Source organism: Myotis davidii, unplaced genomic scaffold (genome assembly GCF_000327345.1).
Source record: "Myotis davidii unplaced genomic scaffold, ASM32734v1 scaffold339, whole genome shotgun sequence".
Classification (NCBI taxonomy): domain Eukaryota; kingdom Metazoa; phylum Chordata; class Mammalia; order Chiroptera; family Vespertilionidae; genus Myotis; species Myotis davidii.
In genome coordinates, this window is record NW_006290778.1 from 724,889 (window position 1) to 743,843 (window position 18,955).

Below are 18,955 nucleotides of genomic sequence, written 5' to 3' on the forward strand. Positions count from 1 at the left end.
CCAAAATGCCATATATTTAGAGGTAGATCGTTCTAGTGATTAAAAGGCACTAGAAATTTAGGGTGCCCCCCTAAAATGTATGCACGTTTAACCCCTTCCCCGGCAGAAACGTGTATACTCGTTTTCACAAAATGTTCTTTTTCAGTCGACGAGTATACTAAGAAAATATGGTAAAAAAAATATGGTTTATAGGAAGACGAGTTACAAACTGTTTTCATAACCAGCATCAAAAATACTATATAGAACCAAAATAAAAAAATTAGTCTGAAAAAGAAACGTTTTTAACAAAAAAATTGTTGGGGAAGGGGTTAATAGCTGATAATTTTGAAAATGAACCATATGTTAATAAACACTGACTTTATATTGTTCAAACTGTATACATTTTTTGGGGACATCCTGTAGTACATATCCCAGACTTTGATTGGTATCACAGGAAAGTTGTATATTATTTTGGGACCCAACACACACAGTGTACCACTTAGTATTTGGCTGAGAGGCATTTGTAAGTGCCTAAGAACCAAGGGGAAAGGAGCTGAGTCAGCAGAAGCTTCCAGGTAGCCAGGTTCTTGGAGCTGCAAAGCAAGATCAAAAGGCTAATCTGCCCAATCTGTCCTTCCGCTCATTTGCTTTAATGTGTCAAGGAGCTAATGACACAGTGCACATGAATGCATAAGCATAAGCAGCTTACTGAAACCCCCACCCCCTTGTCCCTCAATCAGATGTCAGTTTAGGAGAAAACACGAACCAATGCTTACGTTTCTGAGGACAGGAATGGCTCCTGCCTAGTGAGGATGGTGGAAGGGATCAGATGGGAATACAGTGCAGTGCCCATGAATAGCAGTCCTGGAGGGTAAGCACGAGGTGCTCACCTGCGAGAACTCCTGGGGGGTGGGGGTGGGGCCTCAGTGCATCTGGGAGCCAGGTGAGCAAAGCAGCCTGCAGGAGAGAATCCCTTGTGAAGGTAAGCACACTTCAAGCCTCAAGTTCATGTCAGCTTCCACATTTCAAAGTTATGATGGTAAGAGACAGGTGCTAGAAATAGAGGCAAGCCTAACTTGATTACAGCAACACACAATCATGTCAAGACATTTCAATCCGCTTGTCAGGACAAGCCCATTCATTCATTCATTCATTCACTCACTTTAGAGAGGAACATCAATGATGAAATGGACCGAGCCCACAACCCAGGCATGTGCCCTTGACCAGACTCAAACATGGGATCCTTCGGTCTGCAGGCCGACGCTCCATTCACAAACTGGCTAGGGCAGTACAAACGCTTTTAGACACTGTGATTACAGCACAGCTTAAGGTGCCCGCAGACAAAATGAGGATGGGAGAGAATGGGGGGAGATGGAACACTCGTGCCAGCCCCGTCCTGCGGGACTGGCAAAGGCTTATATAACAATGATGGAAACATACACGTGGACATTGGTTATTTATTTACAGCCTTCATTTTCCCAGTTGTGCAGCCTAAACTCTTGCCATTGTCATTTAATCGATTCTAAGATGTACAGTTCCCCTCATATAAATATCCCTGAAATTGGGATACTATTAACCTAGTAGCAAAAGTGATGTAATTGTAGGCAGTCCTTTAGACACCTCTGAGATAAGGAAATACCAGCGTCACAGCATCAGCCGACAGCTCAAGTTCAGAACGGGCAAATGAACCACACCGATGAAGCAGTGTGAGGTCGGCAGGCAGGCCCCACAGGGGTGCAGAGATGCTGCAATCAGCTCTGCACCTCACAGTGTGGATCCAAAGAACTGAAAATGGTAGCGCTGCTTCTGCTTCTGTTTAAACCATAACCTTGAATGGACGCTTTGGTATCAAATAAGGACTATAACCTTCAAATAGGTTAGTGTTGTAGCAACTATATTTCAAAGTTCACCAAACCTATATTCTGGTTTATTTCATATCCTGGTTAAATGTTGACATCCCATGCTAGGCCACAGCTTCCCGACTGGCCCACTTTTATTTGCCTCCACTGATGTCACTGTCGCTGTCACTGCTGCTGTCACTGTCGCTGTCACAGGCAGGCAGGTGTCCCAGGGCTTCCCTGTAAGGAAATAAAGGAGTTACACTGCAGCTCAGTCCTGGGGCCGGGAATTCTGCTGCTTCACTAAACGGTATTAACAAAGGAAAAGGGTCCTACAGCCAAATCTACAGGTCCCCCTATGCCGTACAACACTGAAACTATCGTTAAATCACTTGCTGACACTTTGCAAAGAAAGGAAACCAAGAGGGTAGAGAGCTATTCACATTTGAACGGGCAGATTCAAATCTGACCATTTGAATGGTCGGCTCCATTTTCCCTCATGGGGACAACACAGTAGCCACTTACTTTTGCTCCTGGCTGAGTGCAAAGTCAGCCATCACTCTCTGGGTGAGGCCCTCACAAACAGGCAAGCTGAAGGCACTCGCCAGCTGCACTATTTCAATGGCCTGGGCAGGGCTGTTGGATGCTTTGGCACTGTCCATAAACTCATTCAGCAGCTCGCTTCTGCAAAGCAAAGGCAGGATGTCAACATTCCTCAACTGAAGCCTAACCACCCCACGCACAGCTGTATGTGCAGAATCTAGCATCTTAGAAAGTACAATCATAAAAGCCCCAACTACAGCTTTGGAGGCAAAGTTGCATGAAGACTCAGGCTAACAGGCCACAGAGAAAACAAACAGGCTCGCTGTGCCCTTCCTAGGGGTCTGTCAGCGTAGTCCCAGTGCTGTGACCACTGATCACAGGCAATAACCCCGCGCCTGCCTGGGGGGTGAGAGCGACCGTCCATTTGCTTGCCTATCAGAGCGCCCAACTGCTGCGGCTGAGGTCCAGCTGAGGTACGTGAAGAAATGCCAATCATCCCACGGGAAGAGTTGAGCCCATTTAAGGACGTACCCAGGCAGGCAGGCCTGTCACCTTCAACTTACCGAGGGATCTTATTATGCTTCCTGAACAGCCCCAGCATTTTCCTGTTGGAGAGGAGAAGGGAAAGGCCATGAAGGCTGAGGGACCGAAGGCAGTCCTGCGATGAGCTGTCCTTCCACCTGCAGGGGAAGCTCTGCAGGTGCACATCTGTGAGCTCCATGGCTCTGGCCCTGTCTGTTCACCACTCAGGTGCTTCAAAGGCCTCCTTCCAAACCTCATGTGTGTACCTGACAAGTTTCAGTTAGTCTGAGTGTTGCTGGAGAGAACTGCTGGGGTGTGTCTCTAGGCAGCTAGAAGACAGGGCGCACTAGCGTGTGACCTCGTTCCTCTCTTGCCATCCAGTAAGAGTCCGTGTATTGTAAAGTGACGTATGAAGAGCAGGCTCAGATCGAGGCATGTCTCATGTACGTGCTCACCACCGCACTGCCACACGCAGAACGGAGGAAAAACACGTACACTCAGCTCCCATAACTCAGCTGAGGTCCGTACCCCTGCGCCAATCATCACAGCCTGATTCATAGCAAGTGTCTCAACCTGCCTGAGGGCACAGATTCGAGCGTCAGTGTCTGGCCAACAGCATCGCAGGTCATGTGTGTGATCCGCGGTCCTAAGACCGTGGAGGCAGTAGGCCTTCCTGGGTTTTCCTGGAGATGGTGAACAGCCATCTGAACTGACAACTGAGTGTTCACATTAAGTTCCTTTCATGTGCTGAAGCAGTGCACACAGTATGCCCCTCACTAACTCTCAGAACTAACATTCACATCCAACCAGGATGACCCCTACATAGGATTCTTCTGCTGACTCCTCCGCAGGTCTCCAGGCACCAACACTGACATTAGTGTGGCACAGAGCAAAGGCGGGCTCTGGTCAAGGCATGTTTAATACATTCGGGTAAACACCACTGTCCTGAAATCCCAGTCCATTTTAAGCTGGGTGGTGGGCGAGCACCCACAAGTCAAATACTTGAATAAACCAAATGCCCAAAACACTTTAAAAAATACAATCCATTCATCACTTTACTCTATGGAAGTGGACAGACAAGTGACTTACTTGCCCAGACAGAAAGGTCATAATGGAAAATTAGCCCCCTGTCCTCTCTTTATCACATAGAGTGAGAGGTCTTCTTCCAAAAGTTTGCTTTTCAGTTTTTCTGCAAGTTCCCATAGAAAACCCATTTGACTCCTGATAAATGATACATCATACAGCCACATCTGAGACTCTCCTGACCAGGGTCAATGTCCTCTGAGATGCAAGTGCAGTGCTGCTGGCTGACACGCGTGGAACTGAACTCACCAGGCGTCCTGGGTCCTCCCGGCCCGGAGGAAGAGGACAGCTGTGCAGTTGAGAGCGCTGGCTGGCCATTGCGGGGCCATCTGCCTGCCATCCTGACTTTCGAAAGTAGACTTGATGTCCGCGGCACAGTCAGCGAACGCCTCCTGGAGCTGGAAGGCTGCACAGTCAGAACTGCTAACTGGTTTGATGAGAACTAAGTTCAAGAGACTCCACAGGACCAAGAACAGTGTCTGAGCAATGAGCAATGCACCCGACCATCTGAACACATCACATCTGTAGCACACACGTAACATGGAAAAAATAAAGCACCGGCCCTGGGGTAAGCCAGGGCCTTTGTTCTAGACAGACATTCATTTTCATGCCAGCTGCTACTGCCCGGACAGGAAGAAACCATTCTCACGTTGCTGGCTCTGAATGATAGGAATGAGTGGCTTATAGAAATGGTGTGTAATTCACACCTGGGTGCAGACAGCGGGATGCACCACAATGTCAGATGGAGCCAGGAAGGCTCCCCTCCAGGCCCTCAGTGTCAGAGGACAGACTGTTAGCACATCCAATGCTGACATGACACGGGCACACACCTACCTCTGCTGGCTGCGGGTCCCTGGCCATCAGCATCAGAATCTCCTCCTTCAGGTCGCTGCGGAAAGCGTGACCATATTCTTTACTATCTTGAAACAAAAAAGGAACGCAGTGGGAAGTGATCACCATCATGTACAGCCAGTCCTCTCTGGCGGACCTTTACCTACTGTCAGCTGTCACCCCTACTTTCAGTGGGTAAATGTAAGCTGCTGACATGATCTATGCCAGGTTTATTTCAGGAAAGAAATGCAGAAAACTAGCAGCTGATCGGTGTTAACAATGGATAAAAGAGCAGCGAAAGCCAGCTGCTCCCGGCAGTGTTACCACAGCAGGCACACTGCACCTGAGCCGCACCAGCTCTAATGGGGAGATCCTGTTTTACAGCATCTGAGAATTGCCAGTGACCTTTAATAATCATTAGTGCAGGCTTATGAAGTAGGGCAGGGCAATAGCCTCAATGTCTCAGACATGGAAACTTGAGGCAGATAAAAACTTACTTTATGATCAGCATCTTCTGCAGCCAGTTCATACACAACCCGCTCCCTGCTCCCCCAACCCCCTTTCTCCCACACAGAGTCAGGGCTGTTTCCTAGAAACCTGAGTATCACTGTCTGCCTAGCAAGTGACCCAGTGATGAAAAGACAGTAGCGAGGGACAGCCCTTGGGGTTTGAAACCTGCACTTACTTTTAGGGAGTGCTACATGATTAGCATGGATTCTAATCTTCCCTTTGTCGTATCACACAACAGGCACATAAAGCCTAGCCTTTTCCTGTCGCTAGGAGCTAATTTGGGCCATTTAAAATATATTTTCACTCATGCAATTTGATATGCAACATAAACAAGTGATCTTGAAATAAAACAACTAGTATGTTCACTTTAGTCCAAAATGGAAGTTTCCATCCCTAACAACGTTAACATGTTTGTTAATCAAAGTGCAGGACAAGGACGGGCAACAGGTCTGGACACACAGCTGAACGGACCTTTCCAAACCTGAGGAACCATGTCCAGCCTGTTGGCCACATCCAGTGCTTGGAGCAGATCCATCAGTGTCTGGGAATGGGGGAAGAAGACCTGGTGAGGAGAAATACACATACATTCAAAAAACATGAATCAGCAAAGATAACAAAAAAGACATAAAATGACGCATGAGAAGAAATCATCTTACGGAAGGTACCAGGTCCTTGTACCATTGCAAGGTGACATCAATTTGTTCCATGAGACACAGCAAATTGAAGAACTTGGAACTGCAATGAAGGAGAAAGTATGTTTAGTCTAAAATCCCAAACAAGAGCGGAACGATTAAATTCCAGCATAGTTGTATGAGAGTGTGTGACAAAGAATTTACAAACAATTGACAAATTACAAAAAATTTCAAGTAACATGGGCCCACGCTAAACCAGGAGGTGCTGACGGTGCTGTCCGGCCTTCCCAATGAGACCTCTTACCCCCACTTGCCCTGTACGACGGCCTCCTCTCATACTCTGAGGCCCATAGGGAGTAGACAGAACAATATTCACTTTAAAGATTCAGTGTGAAGAGCGGATTTGGGCATACAGAAGATAATCATCACACACCTAGCAACAACCCAATTCCTTAAGTTCTTGTTTTTAATCTGCCTAGAAGAAAATCCATTTAAGAACTCTCATTGTGCCCTGGCCGGGTGGCTCAGTTGGTTGGAGCATTGTCCCATACATCAAAAGGTTGTGAGTTCGATTCCCAGTTGGGGCACTACAGCAGACAACTGATCAATGTTTCTCTTAGATCAATGTTTTTCTCCCTCTCTCAAATCAATAAAAATATCCTCGGGTGAGGTTGAAGGAAAAAAAAGACTGATGAAATCTTTAGGGACCTTCACTGCTGTAAGTTAAAAAATATAAAATAGGAGGGCATACGGAAAAAAGGTATGTGTTTAATGTTACAAAGGAACTCAGTGCGGCAAACCAGCTTTATTTACCACTATCTAAACTTCCCAGTGCTCCACCAACATGTACTGTTGAGAAGGGCCGTGCTGCCTGAAATTAGAGATGTACAGGGAGGGCCACCACCAGCCTTCCACTCGCAGCCTCACATAAAGGTTGCACGAAGGTGCTCCATCAATGCCAAAGGATGCAGACCAACACACTTACTAATAGAAGTTTCGCCGATGATCGGGTCCAATGAATTTCCGGTTGTCTCCAGTGTTTAAAAGGCCATGTACTTGGTAAGCAAGTTCTAGATCTTTGAGAAAGGAGCACTGAAAATTTGTAGGTAATAAGCATCACTCTTAGAGATTGTTAGCAGCCAAACACCCGCTCATTATATATATAAAAAAAGTATAGTTACTTGTGGGAACATTTATGCTGATTCAACATATTACTGGTTGACACCAAATGAGATAAAAGAAATTGGGGGAAGGGGATCCCTAAACCAACCCCCAAGTTCTATAAAATTTAAAGCAAAATGATTTTGACCTAGTAATTGTATCTTTAGAAATCAATCCTATGAAAACACTAGGTTCCATCTGTCGCTCAGTCAGCAACAGTGTACAAGCAAAAACCCATGAAATGACTGTAAACCCAGCACAGGAGAGTTAAGTAAACTGGTCCTTCCCTCCTATGAACAAACACAGCATCATGGAAATGTGCCCGTGTGTGCTCTCTGCATACGGAGGAAAACCTGGAAGGACACACTAAACTGTGAAGCAATGCTCCTCAGGGAACAGGACATGCTACTGATTCTGAAGCTGCCTGAAGTTTTTCCTGTATTTGCATGATAAAATGAAAAAATGACTTAATAGCAACCAGCATCAACATGTTACCACAGGCAAATATGAAATACTCTAAAACCTTATCTGAATGAAGGTATGAAAGACAAAAAACAAGAATACAATTAACAAAGGGTAGAGATATAATGTGATTTAGTATAGATTTTAGAAAAAGAAGAGCCAAAGACATCAACAGGCCTAGCAGGTGCAGCTTAACGGTAGACCGTTGACCCATGAACCAGGAGGTCATGGTTCGATTCTAGTCAAGGGCACATGTCTGGGTTGTGGGCTCGATCCCCAGTAGGGGGCATACAGGAGGCAGCTGGTCAATGATTCTCGCTTATTATTGATGTTTCTATTCCTTTTTCCCTCCCCATTCCTCTCTGAAATGAATAAAAACATTTTTTTTTAAAATAGACATCAAGTCAGGAAGCAAAAGAATCAGGTAGAGGCCTCCCCCACCCACGCCAACCACAGATGAATTTAGGGAATGGATTAAAAGAAAAAGTTAAACAAATGGTACTTACAACTTTCATGGCTGACTGAAAAAACATATCTGAAAATCAAAATTCAGAAGAGCCTTGGTTATGCTAGATAAAATATATTTTCAAGTCATTCATAAAAATCGTGGCAACAATACCAGCAATGTGTAAGATAAACCCGAAGGAATAAAAACACAAGTGGGGAGGGAGCACACAGCAAGTGTACACACATTGTGGCTTTCTCTGAACAACCACCCAACATGACTGAGCTCAAAGAAACCCTGTCCCACCAAAGGCCTCTGATCCCACAGTCAGAAAACAAGCTCTGGGACATACCATCATCCGGGTCCTGTGGTGAGAACTTCTTCCCCATGATTTCGTTCATGATGTCATAGATCACGAGGGAGGAGCCTTTCGGAGGGTTTTCTGCAGAACAAGCAAGCAAATGGGTTTTTATCATGAGTCCACTTCCTGCACCATCAGGACACTGAGCACCAGGTTGGCCGGGGCACCTGCTGCTACAGGAACAAAAGTGCCCACAGAGTGGAACGCTCCATCAGGCCTGGGACAGTCACACGTCTTTGTCCACGTGCTCCTGATGGAGACATTTCCCTTCTGTCGGTCTCCACTTCAATGAACAATCACAGCTTAATGTTCACTGAGGTGGAGACAGATGGACACACACACACACACCCCCTCACCAAGAGAACATACTTAGAAAACAAACATGGCTCTTGTGAGTCATCGTTTTGTGTTCCTTTTAGATATAATCAGGCTGACAGTCCAAGAAAAAGAAAACTACAATGAATGGATGTGGGCAGGTCTTTAAAATCACACGACCTGAGTATTAATAGGTCAGAAAATACTACAGGTGCAATATCCCCAAATATATCACACTCTAACCACATTTCCTTCCTTACCTTATCCACATGCAAGTGATCACAGTTTTAATGACAGCACAGATGTAGTTTTTAAATTCCCTCAAGCGTGTTTCCATTTACTAGCAAGCTAAGTACTTTACACATTAGGTGGTAATATATTTTCTTATTATTTATTCATTATTTTAAGCTTTCTCCTGTGGGTCAATTCCTAGAAACTGTTACTGCAGGCAGCCAATTTACATACATAAGATACACGGGGGGAAAAGACCTGACACCCCGCTTTCAACCTACTCCCAAGGTCATGGGTGTTTCTTAGGAAGCATCAGTACCACTGACCTTGGTGAGCAACTGGACCAGGGAATGTGTGATGGTACTAAGGAAGGGAGAGGCTCTAGGGTCAGTCCACTACACTGTCACCAAGGTTGAGTGAAATTTTAGAAGATACCTATTTCCAATATAAAGTCAGTTACCCGTTCCCTCCACCCTAAAAGATAGCAAATTTCTTTATAGGCGAGGATGCAGATTTTGTTAAATTACCCCTCTAGCCCTAGCTGGTTTGGCTCAGTGGATAGTGTGTCAGCCTGGGGATTGAAGGGTCCTAGGTTCAATTCCAGTCAAGGGCACATATCTGGGATGTGGGCGTGATCCCCAGTAGGGGGCGTGCAGGAGGCAGCCAATCAAAGATTCTCATCATTGATGTTTCCATCTCTCTCTCCCTTCCTCTCTGAAATCTAGAATAAAAGTATATTCTAAAAAAATTAGCCCTCCAAAATACAGACAATGAAGTTCTTCTGTTTTTATATATAAAATCTATTGCAGGAGATGACTAGAATGATAATTTCTGAACCCAGGTTCTTTCTCAAGTTGGGGCAAATGAATAAGAACCAACAGACATAGTGTTTACTGTGTGCCCCCAAGCCTGGGACTAGACAATGTGCACAATTCATTTAGTCATTACACCTGATGGTATCACAAAGGAAGGTATCCAGGGCCTTCAGACAGCGCTGGTAAATGCTGGAGGTGAAATTTCAACTCAGGTGTGCCTTGCTCCAAAGTCCATTCAACAGGCCACAGCTCCCAACAGGGACTGGCTGACCTAAAAGTAGGTGGCATGCATTAACTGGTTTGGCTCAGTGGATAGATCGTCGGCCTGCAGACTGAAGGGTCTCAGGTTCAATTTCGGTCAAGGACATGTACCTTGGTTACGGGCACACCCCCTGCTGATTGATGTTTCTCTCTATCCCTCTCCCTTTCTCAATAAAATATAATAAATAAAAAGTAGGTGGCAAATGGAGCCTCAGGAGTCTCCCACAAAAGACTTCAAAATATGATCAAGGTTACTGTGGGCAGCACAGTCCCACAACCTCCTGCAAGGATGGAAATGGTCTGCACCTATATCACTGGACAAACCAGTCAGCAGTCCCACGTGGCTACTGAGCACTAATGCTCAGTAACAATGGAATGTTAAATCTGATTTAATTTTAATTAAATAGCCACATGTAGTAGTGGCTATTACATTGGAGAGCAAAAGGTACTCCCAACTAAAGTACCTTCTGATCATTTCTAATTGTACGCCAACACTGTGAGCACATTTAATGACCCCCTCCTGTCCTGCTCGCTTTACATTTCATCACAAAGAAGGATATTACCTTCAAAAATTTTAGTTCAGACTGTAGATTAATATGTGCATTTTCTATTCTTAATTCACATGCAGGAAGAAAGTCTTCAACAATTAACCACATAAACTTAAGTATGCTGGATGAATTTTCTCCATAAATTAATGTAACATAATGTCATACATACCATGTTGATAAAACAGCTGAATAATATAGTGGTATGTTGCAAGTGAGGGTTCTCCAATTTCAGGTGCATAGAAAAAAAAAAGAAATACGTCAACCAACTACAGCTATCCAAAATATAGCTTATTGAGGTATAGTGAACTAAAAGCACATTGATGTTGGTATTTAAATAAAAGATGATACATTTCTATTCCTTTGAACAAAGACATTTCCCAGCAAATCTGATTAAGGAAAAGGTGGAGAGGCATCATAAAGATCGATTACTTTTAAAGAGCCCAGACACCTGTTACTAAATGTTATGCCTAATGTGCTTGTGTATTATGACCCTTCACTTAAGAACACCAAAGCAGCCCGCTGGTGTGGCTCAGTGGTTGAGCATCGACCAATGAACCAGGAGGTCACAGTTTGATAGCTGGTCAGGGCACATGCCCGGGTTGTGAGCTCAATCCCCAGTGGGCACACAGGAGGCAGCTGATCAATGATTCTCTTTCATCATTGATGTTTCTACCTCTCACTCCCTCTCCCTTCCTCTCTGAAATCAATAAAAAATAAATAAGAAAAAAAGAACACTAAAGCATACCAATGGAACAGATTCCCAAAACAACCTTCAATAAAGTAATTACAGAAAGTTATAGAGCACATTAGCACACAGGTTCAAACACCTACTCATGCTAGAAAATGTCCTGGGATTTAAAACTAGCTAACTGTAAGTGAACAATTCTCCCCTAAAAAAGTGCCTGAAATACTAAAAGAGCGTTTTAGTCTGCTATAAGGAACATGGAGATAATACGGGCACTCCCGACATGTCAATGCACATTACATGCGCCAGGTGGACAGGGAAATCCCTACATGTTATGTAAATGGAAAAAAGAACAGTTTCCTTTTTGCTTGTGTGAACCTGAAGCTTCTCATCAGCACTATCTTGGTCACTAGGACGCATCCTCACCTATTCCGATGGCTTTCATTTCACGTAAGGTCTGTAAGGCTGGCGATTTTCCAAATGCATAAAATCTTCGAAGACACTTCAGAATGGTATTAAAAGTCTGTAGATTTGGTTTCACGTTCTGTGCAACCATTTGTTTCAGCAGCTCCTAGTTGAATTAAAAACAAGTATTTTTTTTAAGCCTGGGTAGATAACTTTTCCAATAAAGAAATATTATATACTAAAGAAAGAACTTGGCTCTCTGACTATATCTAAAGCAGGTTACTATATCCCTAATTTAAGAATTACCTATTAGGGAGTAAGAACAGTGTCAGTTACCCCACCTCCACCTTATCAAGGTGTCCAACTGTCTTTAGCCCTCTGCCCAGGAAATCTGAGACTCAAGCAAAAAAGTAGACTAAAAATTGGACTGTGCATTTTTCCTTTTTTAAGTGAGTGGTATGGTATAAAACATGTTTCTACTCAATCCTGCAATTTCACTTTTATTAAACTTACTTGATAATAATTTTTCAGATAATACACGTTATTACTGTAATAAAAAACCTATTATGGGAAATAAATGAGTAAAGGAACCTGGTCTTCCTGAATTCTAGCTGTATGCTCTGGACAAAGTAACTTCCTTCTTGCTGTCAGACACAGGTGACAGGTAGCAGGATTGCCGGAAGGCGTGAACAAGGAGCCACCCTCTGAGAGTCCAGTGACAACTGCCACGAAGATGCTCAATGAATGCTGTCTCCACCCCACGTATTTCTAGATATTTCAGGCCTATGTAAAGACACAAGGGTTCCTCCTTACCAACATGTTATTCCACTTCTCATCAAATTTCTCATTCATCACTGCTGTTGCTTCAATCAATGAATTGAAGGTGTTTACATCGGCTGTAAAAGAAAAAAAAAATTGGGGGTGAAGATTAACTCTAAATCACTCAATTTAAGGCAACTGATCCTGCATGGGTGGCTCCTAGTTCATTACGACGTGTCCACAAAGGTAGAAAACCACTATTTACTGGCTCTCTACTCCTGTTTCAAGCATCAATATCACAGGAAAAGATTAAAAATGACATAATGGATCAAGACCCAAAGATTTTATAGATTTTTGAGAGAAGCAAAGGAGAAGAGAATTTGCCAAACACTGACCATGGAGTCTGTTGTTTAATAATTCGGCATACAAGTTTAGTGCCTGCACAGGAGCTCGGTGCTGGAAGAGGGAAAAAAGAAATTAAGCTTCATCAAATGCATTCATTTAAGAAATATTTGCATGTCTCCTGGCCTGAGGTTTGGGAAAACAGCAGTGAACACAGACGAGGCTCTAGATCTCATAAAGCTCATGCTAGTGCAGTGGCTCTTGGCAAGGGGCAATCTCTTTCCCAGGTCCCATCCCAGCGCGGCCTGCAGGTGTTCTGAGTTGTCACTAGTGAGGGCGAGACGAGGATGTACCCTGGCGTGCATTGAGGCCAGGGAGCAACAAAGCACCCTATGACAATGCACTGGACAGGTCCCACACCTGATAGTCTGGCCCACTTGTCAATAGTTCTGAGATTGAAGAACCGATTTAGTGGAAATTAAGATAAAAATATAAACACAGCCCTGGCTGGCATGCTCAGTAGTTAGAGCATCAGACTGCACACGGCAGGGTCATGGGTTCAATTCCCAGTCAAGGGCAAGTACCAGGGTTGTGGGTTTGTTTCCAGCCCCTAATCTGGGAGCGTGTGGGAGGCAGCCGATCAAAGTGTCTTTCTCACATCAATGTTTCTATCTCTCTTCCCCTCCCCTCCCCTCCCCTCCCTCCCTCCCTCCCTTCTACTCTATCTGAAAAGCAATGGAAGAAATATCCTCAGGTGATGATGAACAAAAAATAAACAAAACAAATATACCTTCACCATTCCTCGAATCATTGTGCAGTAGGAATGTGCATTTTTCTCTGGCATTAAGGCGAAGATTCTCTCAGCATTGTTTTTTGCTCTAGGTACAAGAGAGTGAGTGTGAACCAAGGGAGAAAGGAAAAGCAAACATCTACCACAATCTATCAAGAGTTTACAATGTTCCAGACACTGTGCAAGCACTTTACGCATATAATTTCAAATAATTCTTGCCACCCAAAGAGAGAGAAAAATGGTTTTCATCATTTTGAAAATAAGAAACACTGAGCTTCAAAGACCTTAAGTTGTCCAAGGCTTTGCAGTTAAATGGCAGAACCAGGACTGAAAAGGAATGTTTATGAATAAGTAATATATAGACATGTGCTGCATAATGACATTTTGGTTAGCAACAGACTGCATATGACAGTCATCTTAAAAGATTATAACGGAGCTGAAAACATCCTATCACCTAGAGACATCCTAGCATGTGCATTACTCCTGTGTTAGAGGTGGTGCTGGAGTGAACAAGCTACCACGCTGCTAGTGAGGTCAGCACATGCAATCACAGGAGGGGCTGCACCACCGGGGCTCGTGTGAGAAAGTCACCCTATCGTCCACACAAGGATGAAATCACCTAATTGTAAGTGTTTCCCCACTGCCAAGTGGCATATAACTGCATACTCAAGGTAAAAGGCAACCTGTACAGGGGTCCACAGTGAAGTTTCCCCGTCATCCTTCATCAGATACAATTTCCCGGAGGCAACCACAAACAAGCAGTTTTTCCTGAATCCTTTCAGTCATTTTATTGTACATGTACACGTCATGTTCTACCCACTGTATCTACTCTCCTTTCTTAAAAATATAAAAATAAAAAAGGTACCATATTATACAAACTAAGCTGTACCTCAATTCTCCCTCTTACAACATGTCTTAGAAATCATAAAGAACCACAAGTTGAGCCAGGATGGCATTCCAAACTCTTTACTATATAAAATTATTAAAATCTACTGAAGAAATTTAATCAGTGATTCTACTTAGACATTAATGGTAGCTTTCCTTATCTAGACATTCACATAAAATACCATTCTTTTATTTAAACACTTCTTTTTTTAAAAGAATTTTTTATTGATTTTTAGAGAGAGGGGAAGGGAGGGGAAGAGAGAAGCATCAATGTGAAAGCAGAACCTTGATTGGCTGCCTCCTGCAAGCCCCCTACCGAGGTTCGAGCCTGCAATCTTGGTATGTGCCCTGCCCAGGAATAATTCCTGGTTCAGAACTGGCAACCCTTTGATGCACAGGATGAGGTTCCAACCAATTGAGCCACACCGGCCACGGCTATTTAGACACTTCTATTCAGTTAATTTAAACTCTCAAATGTTAGTTAAATGTTATTCACCTTTTGTTTGGAAGTACTAAACTACATTCTGGTATATGTGTGTTCTTATGCACACAAAAACACCTTATCTTTCAGAACTGAGGTCTACATTGTAAGGTACAACCAACAACTGATGAACTACCAAAGGAACCATACGCGGAACAAGTTACATGAGTTAAGTGGGGGGAAAACCGAGTGTGGACGTGGTTTTGGTTAGAGGTAAAGATCTTATGAAAATAGATTCACACACACGTGAGTGCCACTTGGGACATTTATATTGCCCACTAAGAGGAAACTATATGCTAGAACATTAAAGGATTGTACCTTCTTCAGGGGTGATGGAAACACGCCTCAAAGAAAACTGTAACATAAAATTCCAATGATGTGCAACATACCTCCAAGTAACTCCAAACTGATGGCCAGCCCTTTTCTTAGATTTCTCGGTATTTTCCTCTGTGGCCTCTTCCTGAAATGAACAATCATCGACAAAAATAAATCAAAAGATGACAACAAAAAGCATTCTCCTCATTAGACTACCCAAAATCAGGAAGGCAAAGGAAACCAGAAAACAAAGGAAATACCGATCCAGCAGAAGGTGAGGAGGAAACCCAGTAAATGTTTATTAAGAAATGTGAATTTATTAAGCATAAATCAGCCCAATTACAGATGAAAAGTAAAGTTGGCTTTTAACACAAGGGACAGCACCCCATGATTGTCCCGCAGAGAGAGGCCCAGGCCATTGGCTGGCGGGGTGATCAATCAGGGGGTGGGAGGAGGAGTGTTCCGTGATTGCTCCAAAGAGGGAGGTCCAGACCACCAACTGGTGGGCTGCGACGGGTGGGCAGGACCTCGGGGCCTACCTCTTTGGGGCGATCCATTCACGGGGCTCCCGGACTGCGTGAGGGTGCAGGCTGGGCTGAGGGACCCCCCCAACCCGGAGTGCACAAATTTCATGCACCCGGCCTCTAGTTCTATACTAAATAATCCACATTTAGTGGATAAAAATTGGAAAAGGCACCCCAAAACACTCATGAGTCCCATTTAATTTGGTTTTTTCCTTATGCATATGAGAACTTTTTAATAAAAATGGAATATGCATTGTTATCTAGCCTACTTTCCCACTTATGCTCTGTACCCCCCACAGAGCATGCCCACTCCTGTAGGAATTTTTGAGGGGGCTGTGAGCAGGGAGTCTTTCCCTGTCTGCCATACATCACACCGTCACTGTAAGTGATAATATAAGGGTTTGCAAACATTTTTGGTCAAAGCTTTGCCTGCATGTGGTAGGCAAGGTCAAAATATTTTGAAAGGAAGGGTTAAAATAATTGTTTAAATCTCTCCCTTCCTCCACATCACTTTTTATTAAAGCTACTGTACCTCACCACAGTTCAGAACAAATCTCTACTATCCTAACACATAACACAAGAACCACCTTATACTGAGGAGTTACTACCAAAAGAAACTTAGAAAATTATTGCCAAAAGCCATTACCAACTCTTCTGATTTTTCCTTTTGTTGAAAATTATAATAAGCGGAGGGCTCTTGGTCACCATAGTAACACAGTAAATCCAAGAGACTATTAGTTGTTTCCAAAGATACAGTAGTTCCTGTGGGCAGAAGAGAAAAAGGTAAAGAAATCCTGAAACATCAAAGAACTATTAGATTAAAAATTTGCACTTTTTCTACAAGCTGTGGCTTTCTTGGCCACATTTTAGTATCATCCTCCACGTTAACAATGGATACACTTCACATCAACTTGAACACCTGGGATTATTCAGACAAGGACATAATTCCTACTAATCATATGGTTTGACTAAAAGATTAAGACACAAGATGAAATTGGACCCTGTACTCACTTGTTTTATATACTTACATCCCCAGAGAAACTATCTCATGGTTTTAAACTACTACTTCCCAACGGAACACTCTAAATTGTTGCCACTTGGTTCGGAACCATTCATTTGGATCCAGGCCCTCACCGGATATTTGCCCAGAAATACTAGCATCAATTCTCTACCTATGCTACATCACAAGTGCACAAAACTAACAAAGCTGCAACTCTCTCACCTATAATTTTAAAGTGAAGCTAAAGCAGAACTTGAAATATTATTTACTAAACTATTAAAAATATAAACAGTGTCACCAAGCAGCAATGCCCTCAAGTAGCACAGTAACCCCTGCAGCTTTTACTCACAACTACTGGGATCGTCCAGCTGTTGCCAGGGGGGCTCTAATTGCACTTAGTCACCTGCTTGCAAGAGCTGATCAAACATGTCCACCGAAGCTTTGACTTTTCTGAGCTTGATTCGCTCCTTTAGGGCAGCTTCACTTACATCTTCAAGCTGAGGTTCAAAGCACTCAGGCATCAAACACTAGGAAAACAAGATACTGAAATTACTACAAACAGGGCCGGTGAAAGGACAATGGAGTAGGACAACATTCCGATTACCAACACACCGAAGCAAAATGTCACTATTCCAATTCGCATTTCATGCACCAAAGAGTATTTATCACTTTAACATGGATGTCTTTGCGGGAATACAACTCTAAAATCCTCTTCAGTCCAGGAAACAAGACTATTTAGCTGTCCACTAGCTGGGGAAGAAATATTTAAAAGCACCCCAACATAAATATCTAATTCATATCCAAAGAATTCTACTTGACCTAAATTTTCCAACAAGCTGAACTTATTATTTTCCCTAAGCCATCCTATCTCCTTTCCTCCCAACCCTTTTAAAAAATATAGGTGTTCCTATTGATTTCAGAAAGGAATTGAGAGGGGGAGAGAGAAACATCAATGAGAGAGATCATTGATTGGCTATCCCCTCCACCCCCGCTACAGGTGATGGAGCCTGCAACCCAGCCATGTGCCCTGACTGGAAATTGAACCCAGATCTCTCCATGGGACGATGCTCAATCCACTGAGCCACCACAGCCAGGCCTTTCCTCCCAGTCTTGGTTAAGTGTCAAAGTACAGAAACCTTTCACCCTTGATGCTTTCTTTTAAGCTTTTAATATCACCAGGGCATGCTGATTTTTACCACACTCAGTAACTTATCCAAATACTTATTGAATGCCAACTACTTTCCACCAGATATTGGGGATATAGAAATGAAAGTCATTCTCTACCCTCAAGGTGCTCACTAACTAATGGAGAAAGCAAATCCTATGTAATAAAAGCCTAATGTGCTAAGTGTCCGGTCATCCGTTCAACCAATCAAAGCGTATGCTAATGATATGCTAAGGCCACTCAACTGCTCACTATGACATGTACCGACCACCAGGGGCCAGATGTTCTGACCGGTAGGTTAGCTTGCTGCTGGGGTCTAGCCAATCGGGACTGAGCGAGACAGGCCAGACACGCCCTGGAGCCCTTCTGCGGCCCCTCCCCAGCTGGCCAACCTCCCACATCCCTCCCTGGCTCTGATCGTGCACCAGTGGGATTCCCCAGCATGGCCTGTGCCCTCTCAAAATCCAGGACCCCTCGGGGGATATTGGAGAGTTGGTTTTGGCCTGATGGTGGAATGACCGGTCGCTATGATGGGCACTGACTACCAGGGGGCAGATTCTCAATGTAGGAGCTGCCCCCTGGTGGTCAGTGTGCTCTCAGAGTGAGTGCTGCTCAGCCAGAACCCGGCATGGGCTGGTGAGCACAGTGGCGGTGGCGGGAGCCTCTCCCGCCTCCGTGGCAGCGCTAAGGATGTCTGACTGCTGGCTTAGGCCCGCTCCCCATGGCAAGTGGGCCTAAGCCAGCAATCGAACATCCCCCGGGGACTCCCGGACTGTGAGAGGGTGCAGGCCGGGCTGAGGGCCCCTTCCCACAAGTGCACAAATTTCGTGTACTGAGCCTCTAATAAGGAAATAATTATGACACAGTGTGAATGGTAAACAACATAAGAGATCTCAGGGGTATGAGAGTGCTGCCCGCCACAGAGGCAAGGGACCATGGAAGGCTTCAAGCAAAAGTGATCGAGGCAGAGAAGGGTAACTGTTAGTCAAAAATATAAAGGGGAAAGGGTGGGCCAACAAATGATCAGTCCATAGCTGCCAGCATCTCAGTCCAGGATTTCAGCCTTT

At 44.1% G+C, this 18,955-nt stretch overlaps 1 protein-coding gene across 7 annotated transcripts in view; it reads right to left on the bottom strand.

Moving 5' to 3' along the window:
- Positions 1–1,418: 1,418 nt before the first annotated feature.
- The window catches only part of PTCD3 (pentatricopeptide repeat domain 3), a 28,193-nt gene continuing 10,656 nt past the window's right edge, over positions 1,419–18,955 (bottom strand). For 3 of the 7 annotated variants that reach the window (XM_015564080.1, XM_015564081.1, XM_015564085.1), the window contains 18 exons: positions 17,127–17,250; positions 16,370–16,485; positions 15,274–15,344; positions 13,519–13,606; positions 12,782–12,842; positions 12,441–12,523; positions 11,649–11,793; positions 10,707–10,766; positions 8,359–8,448; positions 8,068–8,096; positions 6,924–7,030; positions 5,963–6,041; positions 5,778–5,868; positions 4,800–4,885; positions 4,215–4,363; positions 2,924–2,965; positions 2,343–2,501; positions 1,419–2,057 (listed from right to left, as the gene is read on the bottom strand). In XM_015564080.1, the coding sequence (XP_015419566.1) occupies positions 1,973–2,057; positions 2,343–2,501; positions 2,924–2,965; positions 4,215–4,363; positions 4,800–4,885; positions 5,778–5,868; positions 5,963–6,041; positions 6,924–7,030; positions 8,068–8,096; positions 8,359–8,448; positions 10,707–10,766; positions 11,649–11,793; positions 12,441–12,523; positions 12,782–12,842; positions 13,519–13,606; positions 15,274–15,344; positions 16,370–16,485; positions 17,127–17,250 (1,665 nt within the window). In that variant the 3' untranslated portion in view covers positions 1,419–1,972. Of the gene's footprint in view, positions 2,058–2,342; positions 2,502–2,923; positions 2,966–4,214; positions 4,393–4,799; positions 4,886–5,777; positions 5,869–5,962; positions 6,042–6,923; positions 7,031–8,067; positions 8,097–8,358; positions 8,449–10,706; positions 10,767–11,648; positions 11,794–12,440; positions 12,524–12,781; positions 12,843–13,518; positions 13,607–15,273; positions 15,345–16,369; positions 16,486–17,126; positions 17,251–18,955 lie in introns of those variants that run through there. The other 4 variants (XM_006763987.2, XM_015564082.1, XM_015564083.1 and 1 more) reach the window with 4 other exon arrangements.